This window comes from Oncorhynchus tshawytscha, linkage group LG27 (assembly GCF_018296145.1).
Source record: "Oncorhynchus tshawytscha isolate Ot180627B linkage group LG27, Otsh_v2.0, whole genome shotgun sequence".
NCBI classification, from domain to species: Eukaryota; Metazoa; Chordata; class Actinopteri; order Salmoniformes; family Salmonidae; genus Oncorhynchus; species Oncorhynchus tshawytscha.
Window position 1 is genome coordinate 5,924,028 of NC_056455.1, and position 10,655 is coordinate 5,934,682.

At 45.8% G+C, this 10,655-nt stretch overlaps 1 protein-coding gene across 2 annotated transcripts in view; it reads left to right on the forward strand.

Annotated features, from left to right (window-relative positions):
- LOC112225716 (rap guanine nucleotide exchange factor-like 1) overlaps positions 1–10,655 on the forward strand; it is a 33,017-nt gene that overhangs the window by 6,728 nt on the left and 15,634 nt on the right. For both annotated transcript variants that reach the window (XM_042307129.1, XM_024389836.2), the window contains exon 2: positions 8,124–8,202. In XM_042307129.1, coding sequence (XP_042163063.1) covers positions 8,124–8,202 — 79 coding nt within the window. The remainder of the gene's footprint in view (positions 1–8,123; positions 8,203–10,655) is intronic.

Here is a 10,655-nt window from a genome sequence, read left to right on the forward strand (position 1 = left end):
TCTCTGCCGTGCGAGGTGCCACATTAGGCACACACGCTCGCACACAGATGGCCCCAAGCACGCGAGGAGAAACGCCGCTAACCAGCGCCAGTAATAACAACCCTCCGTCCTCCGTCCCTCCCCCTGTAACACTAAATGTTGACCCAGGAACAGGCCTAATCGCAGGGGATAGTAGACCAATCAACTTGGCAGGCTTAGGAATCTGATTTGGGAACAGTTGTATTAGAGAGAATTGACTAGCATGGAAAAATGTCAGGTTACATTTAAGGGACACGCACTCAATCCAGGGCCGAGAAGCATACTCTCTCCAGAATGGTCCCCAGCATAAGGGCCAGAGGAAGATGTACATGCTACATGATGATAAACTGAGAGGATTTGGAGAAGTCAAGAAGCCACTATGGCGGGTGCATTGTTACTTAGAGTATCCTCTGAACACACAGTGTGAAGAGCAAAATGTTAGTAGTTCAAACTTTCCAACGAAAGCATTGTGCGGTAGATTCTTCTTTCAGAACCTCGAAACGTCAGTGACGAGAAATGGAGGAAAGGTGAAAGGCATATGTTTGCAGTAGCCATCTCCTCCTGAGTTCTGCTATCAGAAGGGCTCCAACAGAGACCCATCAATCCAAACCTTCAGTTCCAACATGGTCTTTAAATGTGTGAATAGCAGACAAAAGGTCACAGCAGCTGAGTTGAAGGGCAACGACGTGTGCTCAGAACCTAATCTGAGGAAAAACGTTTTAGCCTTTTCTTTCTTGGTGAAGTCTATTGATTAAGGGTGTTTCCCATGGCAGCCATGTGTGTTTGTACATGTGCACTTATTCTTATAGCTCTGTCACAGGGGCGGGTACTAGAGGGAGACGCCATGTGGGCGTATCGCTTAGACATCTGGGGCGTGACCCGTAGTGTTGCTTGGTGGGAGTGTCTTGGGAAAATAACAACGTGCATGAAGTGTCCTATTACAGTGGACCTATAATAAACAGTAGAGCAGTGCTTCCAAATCTGGATATATATATATATTAGGACCAGTCAAAAGTTTGGACACCTACTCATTCCAGGGTTTTTCTTTATTTTTTACAATTTTCTACATTGTAGAATAGTAGTGAAGACTTCAAAACTATGAAATAACACAGGGAATCATGTACAGTCGTGGCCATAAGTTTTGAGAATGACACAAATATTCATTTCCACAAAGTTTGCTGCTTCAGTGTCTTTTGATAGTTTTGTCAGATGTTACTATGGAATACTGAAGTATAATTACAAGCATTTCATAAGTGTCAAAGGCTTTTATTGACAATTACATGAAGTTGATGCAAAGAGTCAATATTTGCAGTGTTGACCCTTCTTTTTCAAGACTTCTGCAATCAACCCTGGCATGCTGTCAGCTAACTGGGCCACATGACTGATGGCAGCCCATTCTTGCATAATCAATGCTTGGAGTTTGTCAGAATTTGTGGGTTTTTGTTTGTCCATCCGCCTCTTGAGGATTGACCACAAGTTCTCAATGGGATTAAGGTCTGGGGAGTTTCCTGGCCATGGACCCAAAATATCGATGTTTTGTTCCCCGAGCCACTTAGTTATCACTTTTGTCTTATGGCAAGGTGCTCCATCATGCTGGAAAAGGCATTGTTCGTCACAACTGTTCCTGGATGGTTGGGAGAAGTTGCTCTTGGAGGATGTGTTGGTACCATTCTTTATTCATGGCTGTGTTCTTAGGCAAAATTATGAGTGAGCCCACTCCCTTGGATGAGAAGCAACCAACCACACATGAATGGTCTCAGGATGCTTTACTGTTGGCATGACACAGGACTGATGGTAGCGCTCACCTTGTCTTCTCCAAACAAGTATTTTCCAGATGCCCCAAACAATCGGAATGGGGATTCATCAGTCCAATCCCTTTACCTTTTGCAGAATATCAGTCTATTCCTGATGTTTTTCCTGGAGAGAAGTGGCTTCTTTGCTGCCCTTCTTGACACCAGGCCATCCTCAAAGTCTTCGCCTCACGGTGCATGCAGATGCACTCACACCTGCCTGCTGCCATTCCTGAGCAAGCTCTGTACTGGTGGTGCCCCGATCCCGCAGCTGAATCAACTTTAGGAGACGGTCCTGGCGATTGCTGGACTTTCTTGGGCGCCCTGAAGCCTTCTTCACAACAATTGAACCGCTCTCCTTGAAGTTCTTGATGATCCGATAAATGGTTGATTTAGGTGCAATCTTACTGGCAGCAATATCCTTGCCTGTGAAGCCCTTTTTGTGCAAAGCAATGATGACGGCACGCGTTTCCTTGCAGGTAACCATGGTTGACAGAGGAAGAGCAATTATTCCAAGCACCACCCTCCTTTTGAAGCTTCCAGTCTGTTATTCAAACTCAATCAGCATGACAGAGTGATCTCTAGCCTTGTTCTCTTCAACACTCACACCTGTGTTAATGAGAGAATCACTGATGTGATGTCAGCTGATCCTTTTGTGGCAGGGCTGAAATGCAGTGGAAATGTTTTTTGGGGATTCAGTTCATTTGCATGGCAAAGAGGGACTTTGCAATTAATTGCAATTAATCTGATCACTCTTCATAAACATTCTGGAGTATATGCAAATTGCCATCATACAAACTGAGGTAGTAGACTTTGTAAAAATGTATATTTTTTTTGTCATTCTCAACTTTTGGCCTGTTGTAGTAACCACAAGTGTTCAACAAATCAAAATATATTTGAAATTCTTCAAAGTTTGCCTTGATGCAATCTTTGCACACTCTTGGCATTCTCTCAACCAGCTTCATGGGGAATGCTTTTCCAACCGTCTTGAAGGAGTTCCCACATATGCTGAGCACTTTTTGTCTGCTTGTTCTTCACTCCAACTCATTCCAAACCATCTCTATTGGGTTGAGGTCGGGTGACTGTGGAGGTCAGGTCATCTGATGCAGCACTTCATCACTCTCCTTCTTGGTCAAATAGCCCTTACACAGCCTGGAGGTGTGTTAGGTCATTGTGCTGTTGAAAAACAAATGATAGTCCCACTAAGCGCAAACCAGATGGGATGGCATATCGCTGCAGAATGCTGTGGTAGCCATGTCTGATTCAAGTCTCCTCTAAACAGTTGATTTTGAGATGTGTCTGTTACTTGATCTCTGAAGCATTTATTTGGGCTGCAATTTCTGAGGCTGGTAACTCTAATGAACTTATCCTCTGCAGCAGAGGTAACTCTGGCTCTTCCTTTTACTGTGGTGGTCCTCATGAGAGCCAGTTTCATCGCGTGGTGCTTTTTGCGACTGCACTTGAAGAAACGTTCAAAGTTCACAAGCATTTCACTACACCCGCAATAACATTGCTAAACACGTGTATGTGACCAATACAATTTTATTCAACATTTTCCGGATTGACTGACCTTCATGTCTTAAAGTAATGATGGACTGTTGTTTCTTTTTACTTATTTGAACTGTTCTTTTCATAATATGGACTTGGCACACCTGTAAATTGAAATGCATTCCAGGTGACGACTTCACGAAGCTGGTTGAGGGAATGCCAAGAGTGTGCAAAGCTGTCAAGGCAAAGGGTTGCAACTTTGAAGAATCTAAAATAGAATTGTGTATTTCTTTAACACTTTTTGGTTGCTACATGATTCCATGTGTTATTTCATAGTTTTGATGTCTTCACTATTATTCTACAATGTAGATTTTTAAAAAACATTTAAAAAAAACAAACATGAATGAGTATGTGGGTCCAAACCTTTTGACTGGTACTTCATCTATGTGTCTGATACTTTCCCACAAGTGTGGATAATGCTATGTGACTGGCATGGGAATTTCCTCAAGTTGGATGCCCTCGGATGCATATTTGAGCCTTTCTTCAGACGAGTCTCTCCACTGCCCAAAAAGGGAGGGTTGTGGTTGGGGAGGGAATGCCTCCATGTAGCTCCTGGGTGCAGCTTGAATTAGGTTAACCAGAGAAGCGGGCTGCCGTTCACTATGAACAGCAGGGAACCAATGCTGCGTGTCTGTGTTTATGTTTGTCACCATTTGCTTTAGGGTTACTAACTAAATCCAGATTGTCCATGCATATCTGCTTTGTGTGTGTGTGTGTGTGTGTGAATTTTTCCTCTGCCATTTCAACGCAGGATTGTGTATGTGTGCGCGTGTGTTTTTATATTTGCCCTGGTGTTCATTTGCATGTCACTGGAGGTGGAGAATGAGAATTGGCGTGGGGAAGGTGGGCAGAGGGTTGGAGATGCACCAGATAAGTGGGACAAGCGCCGACAGGCAGATGCAGAGAGTACACACACAAACTCGCCCACACACACACACACACACACACACACACACTCTCTCTACCTCTCCATCTGACCGCTTCTTGCTGAAACCCAAACACTTAACAGAGCGCTGAGGGCGCGTGTGTGCGCATAGTAAGGTAGAGTACAGTCAAAAAGACAAGATCACCATAGAAACGGGATACGTATCACAGTTTTATATAACTGCATACCAGACGAGTTCAGTTAGTAGCTAGGGATGGGCTGAAATCTGCTTTTGTGTCTCCAATATTAAATCAAATGTATTTATAAAGCCCTTTTTTACATCCGCAGATGTCACAAAGTGCTGTACAGAAACCTGGCCTAAAACCACAAACAGCAAGCAATGCAGATGTAGAAGCACGGTGGCTTTGAAAAACTCTAGAAGGGCAGAAACATAGGAAGAAACCTAGAGAGGAACCAGGCTCTGAGGGGTGGCCAGTCCTCTTCTGGCTGTGCCAGGTTGAGATTATAAGAGTACATGGCCATTAAGGACGAGCAGGGTCACAGCGGTTGTAGAGGGTGCAACAGGTCAGCACCTCCGGAGTAAATATCTTGTTTTTGAATCAGTCCCACTGGTTCACATCCAGATCCAAACCACATGTACAGCTGTTGCTTTATGAGCGGTCTCCAGACCTCGCGTTATGATTCTGAAACTACTCCCCCTTGGTATGAGGTGGTTCACAGCTGTGACTTGAACAACAACCTCCTTCCATCTCTCCATCCTGCCATTTTCCACCCCTGAAGGGAGTGTGCACTCCTCCCCTCCCAGCCGTTGTGCTTCCTGCAGGGCCAGAGAGAAAGGGGGATAGGGTGTTCTTCAAGGCTGTATGCTCTGCCCACTCCAAATCTCAAACATGCATGCATGGCCTTCACCCCCCCCCCCCCCTCCCACCACAGCCCTCTTGCCGTTTGAATGCAGGCACAGACTGTGGGAGGTGGGCAGGGAGGGAGTGTTTCTTTTTAATTTAATTTAATTTATTTTCAGTTTATGCACAGGTGTTTGAATGAGAGAGTCTGTCATCTATAAATTAGTTTTGTACGTGCATGTATGTGTAGTATCCATTTGAAATAATCTACCTTTGCATGAATGCGTAAGCATGCACGTTTATGTGTACATGTACAGCGTGTGCGTGGGGGTGCACATGTTTGAGATTCTGGGCGTATGTGTTTTGTGTATGTGTTTATGTGGGAGTTGGATTTGTGCTCCTCTCCCACTCCTGTCATGTGGAGCAGTGTGCTCAATTCTAATCTGAGCCAGAGATTTTCTGCACTTTAAGCTTCTGCAAAATGCGTGGTGGGAGGAGAGAAACGAGAGAACAGGCTTTGGTGAGAGGGAAAACGTCTTCCCACCCCTGTTACGTGCGCCGATCCATCTTCAGCACATGCTATTTTTCTCTTTGGCGTGGAAGTTGGACACACAGTGTTAGAGTTTGACAGAGGAGCAGGGAGATTATCAGTGGCCATCTCTCTCTGTTACCCCTGTGTGGATCTACGAGCCTGTCAAAATGGGTCTTCCCCCTCATCTAGAATATGAATGGACTGAACAGACATCCCCAACAAAACACAGTGGCAACCTGCCCGAGAGCCCAGCAGCCATATTGGATGAGTCAAACATGATGCCTTCTCTCACATTCAGATCTATGCTGGCCTCTTACTATGAGACTTTAGAATGTAAGCTCCACATGAAACAAACAAGCAATGTGTCCTCTCTATGCTATTTGTTTCTATGGTCTCATCTGCCACACTGCACTTCATAGCTAGCTCTGTAGTGCCCTGCTGTTCCTTTGCAGGTATGGAGTTGAACATATTTGCTATTTTCCTGTGGTCACACACACAGCTCCAGGGGGATAATGATGAGGAAGAAGATTGAAACCTGTGTCCCTTCACCCCTCTTCCTCACTCACTCACCCACTCCTCTTATTCTCTCTTTCTCATGCACTTTCTTCTGGTTCTCTCTCCTTTGCATCCCAATTGTTTCTCCTCCGCCACCCACGTTCACACTCTCTCGCTCTCTTTCGTTCCTCTCCTCTCTCTTTGCTTTGCCTGCCTGTTGCTACTTTCATATTGTTCTGTTTGCTTCCTCTGCTCAACTTTTGCTGCTCTTTCTCTCCCTCTCTCTCTTTCTGGGCTCAGTCTCACTGCAGCCACTCAACGTGGCGTCTCCCAGGCAACTGTGGGGAAACCAGTACTGCCAAGAGGTCGACAATACGTGGACTCACTCACTGCAGCACGCAGACTAAAGACACAGACACACACGCTAGCATGCACAGTCGAACACACAATACATCATTAAATGTCATCCACACATGGACACCGACACCATATATTACGTTCATTGGAAGCGCATAATTGCCATATGTAGTGGATACTTTAGGCAGTGAGTGGATCAGAAGCCTCTATTACAATCAAGCATGGTACATAGACCCTAGAAGTAGAATCACATACAGAGAATGACTTCTGAAGTTATTCATTATATCCAATGTCACACAGTATGTTCTTTCGTTCCTGTTGAAATATGAAGGAGTCAGTTAGAATAGCCAGGAGGAAGAGCGGTCTGAACAGGTCTATCTAGTGGTGATCGAACAGTAACAGCCAACACCTCCATGCTTTCTACGCTTTATGAATCCAAAGCAGGTATTGCCATTCCACTGTCCCAGCCCCGCTCCAGCGTGTGCCAAATACACACACACACACACACACACACCCCTCAGAGGTCAGTGGGTTCCATTTTGTGACCGTCTCAGTCTGGGATCAAGCATGGGGGAGGTTTGATTAGCACATCTCGTGAGTGCGCTCTTAATGATGCACTCTGGGTAATGGAATTTGAGGCGCCACTCTTTGTGTCGCAGCTTCTAGTAATTTTCATAAAGACCTTTTTTACATTTATTTTTATTTTTTACATATCCCGAACAGAGACATCTGCAGGCCTACATTGTCAACATCCTCACACCCCTAGTGTGTGTGTGTGTGTGTGTGTGTGTGTGTGTGTGTGGTGTCTTGTTGATGATTAGTGTGTTAATACCTGTCTGTAAAATGGAACACTTTTATCCCATATGTCTGACCCTGTGAGGTCAGGTATCCACTTGTCTGCTTATCCCCATAATACCAGCAGTAAACTAGGGAAAGTCAATCCTGTCACAATCGCATGTCACCAGTAACAATCCCTCCACACTCAGTCTACCGCTTGTCCAGAATAACAACTTCCCCTAACCAGAGAGGAAATGGGCCTACACTTTCCAATTTCATCCGCCTCGTTTGTTGTCATTTTGAAATAGTAATAACACAGCACGAGTCAATGAAATCTCATCTGATTTAGTGGGATTGGGGCGACTTTAACCGCAGTCCAGCCGGTCCGCGACTCCTAGTCAGGGTTTATAAATAGAGGCCACCACATTGCCCTCCCCTCTGGTGTAGCGCTATAGACTGCAGACTGAATTGGAGCACAGAGGACCAGGTGGCGGTTTCACTGAGACAGGATTTATCTTAGTCCAGTAGCAGAAGCCCCCCGCGCTGCGCCAGGGCCCGGGATTTAACAGCAGACAAAGGTGACGTTAAGGGATTTCAGACGCCCGTTTCTTTTAGTTTTTTAAAATCTCTGACACAATAATCAAATTAGAGCTTTTGGGGCATGACCGGTTAAACAAGCACAGTGGAGCTTCAGCTGCAACGGCTGTAGAAGCACATCCATGCATAATTAACGTGCATTTTCTCTCTCTCCCGCTCTCTTCCTCTCCCTCTTCCAATATTCCCTCGTCATAATCACTTTCTCTCACTTTCTTTTCCTACCTATTTTCTTCTCTCTCTCTCTCTCTCTCTCTCTCTCTCTCTCTCTCTCGTTTCCACAGAAACACTCCTGGATGACTTCATGTTGACACACCCCATCTTCCTGGCCTCGGACAGGTTCCAGCAGGTCCTACTCCAGCAGTATCCTTTACCTTCCCTTTCCTTCCTGGCCTAGCCTGGGAGCCCCAATGTGTAAACACACACACACCTGCGCACCCTTCCCAGACATCCCCAGGAAGAACTGGGATGCCAGGAAGGCTCGGTCCGACCACCCCCATCCGCCATGCAAGGCGAGGGTGGCCCACTTCTGGTTTCCTGTCCCGAGTGCTCGTTAGCACCAAGAGAATGCGGTTTTGTTCAACGCCACTACTTCGCTAGGCTAATATAAACAATGGCCCTGAACTGGCCTTGACACCTATTTGGACATGGGCAACATGTTTTTGTGCTTTAGAAAGGGTTCTCTTTGTCATTTGAAGCGACATGTTAAGTAGCCTAGCATATGATATTCGCTGTGTTAAAAGCAAAGAGCTGTTTTTCGTGGAACATGCACACAGTGTTCAAATAAAATCTCTTGCAAATTAGCCGATTAAAAAAATAAAATAAAAAAAAGTTTAAAAAAAAGTAATTCTTTATGAATATTGATATTTCTACAGTATCAAAGCCATATTAGGCTACTCAGGCCGACGCTCAATTTGAGTACGATTATCCAGTGCTGTTGCGCGTAACTTGGCAGGAGCACTCGACCGAAGGCTTAAGAACCGAAAACTCCTAAGTAACAACAACTCCACTGGCTCCCGTCTGCACCAAGCCAAGGAACGGGGTTTCTGTTTTGGCACCACCACAGGGGGTTCAGTAAAGTTGAGCAACATTCCCCGACACAGAGCTGTGGATTTGTGTCGCGGTAGTAGTGCATTCATTGGCAATGGGCCACACTGCTACTTAACGTCTGCCTCGTGGCTAACTCCGTTTCCCATATTATTACACTACAGTGGACCAATGGATATGATATTCGGCTTCTGCCGATCTACAATGAACATATTTAGAGCAATGATATGATAATACTGCCTATGTCTGGCTTTAGAATCTTCCTTTCCCCCATTACAATAGCTTGCCCCCAATTATGATAGCTTCCTTTTTTTGAAGGGTGTATGTACTGTAAGTGAAGACATTCATCTTTTAGAGATGAGACGGTATGTATTCCCCCAGATATAGTGAGTCTGTCGGTGCATGTCTGTGTGTAAAGGGATAGTGTCTGTCTGTGCGTTTTGTTAAGCGTGTGGACAGACACTGCACCACCTTTTATCCCAGAACCCCCGTTCAGTGTGTCTGACCTACATTCCCTCACGGAAGACCCTGGCTATGTGTGTGTGTGTTTTAGAGGCCTGAGCGGCCCTCCAGACGACAATGGGCGTCTCGACGGAGACGGCAACACAAAGGCATTCTGGGAAAGACCGTCCGCATGCCTCGCTGCCCTTAATGCAGCTTGTCTGGGCCCTAGTGGGACGCCCCAGTGTGTGTGGAGAGGGGTGTTCTTTACAAATGATCAATGATCCAGCCTGTTCTCCACTGTACCTCTTAACCCTCTCCTCCTCCCTCCCGTTGTCTTTCTCTCACACCCTTTCTTTTTCTCTTCTCCCTCTTTCTCTCCATCCATACCTCTCCCTCAGTCTCGCTGGCCCTATTCCAGCCTAATCAGATCTTTTTTGTTTGTTGTGGAAATGTGTTTGGCTTCCTGCTGGAAATGAAAACAAAAGCTACCTCCAATTCCATTAGGAAAACTGAGAATTGTTCCCTTTACTTCACTCTCCCTGAACAACTCATCCCAGACCCTTCACACACACTCTAAAGACACATACACACTACACCACACTTGTAGTGGCTGAGCGATCAAAGCCCAGAACCCCGGCTATGTTGAAGAGCCCTGTGGGGGGGACTCCTAGCCACTGTGGGGGCTGGGGCCAAACTCCCACACCAGCAATAGAACACAACCCAGTTGAACAGAACCGAGAGAATTAGAAACTGGAGTGCAATATAAACCCAGCAGTTGGCCTTAGGGTTAGGTTGCTGTTTCTGGAGCTGGGAGAATTAGGCGAACAGGGGATCATAGATATAGAATTACTTGATCTGGAATGTCATCGAAGGCATTGGTAAATACTGTTCAGTGTGTGAGTTTGTAGGTCACAGGCCTGTGGTGGACTTGGATTGTGGTCTGAAATAGAGGAGAGTGTCAGGGATAGTCCCCTTAAGTTTAGCCATGAAGTCAGGTGGGTAGTCCCCTTTTTATATTTAGAATAGGATGTCAGGTTTCCCCGTGTGTGTGCATGCGTGCGCACGTATGACTACTCTTTGGTGGTGAGTACAACACAGACGCATGATGGCATGCCTCAAGTCACAGACTGAAAATATCCAAATATCACACTAATTCTGGTGGAAAGACTATGCTGTGCAGAGCTCTTCAAACTCTTTCCTGCATTATTTGCTAAGATGCTCTCCTCCTGTTGTGCTGGGAGCTGGAGGAAAGAGGAGAGTGTGTGTGTGGGCAACGATGGGTGTGTCTGAGAGCCTTCACCACACAGCTCTCTGCTCTGGCTAAG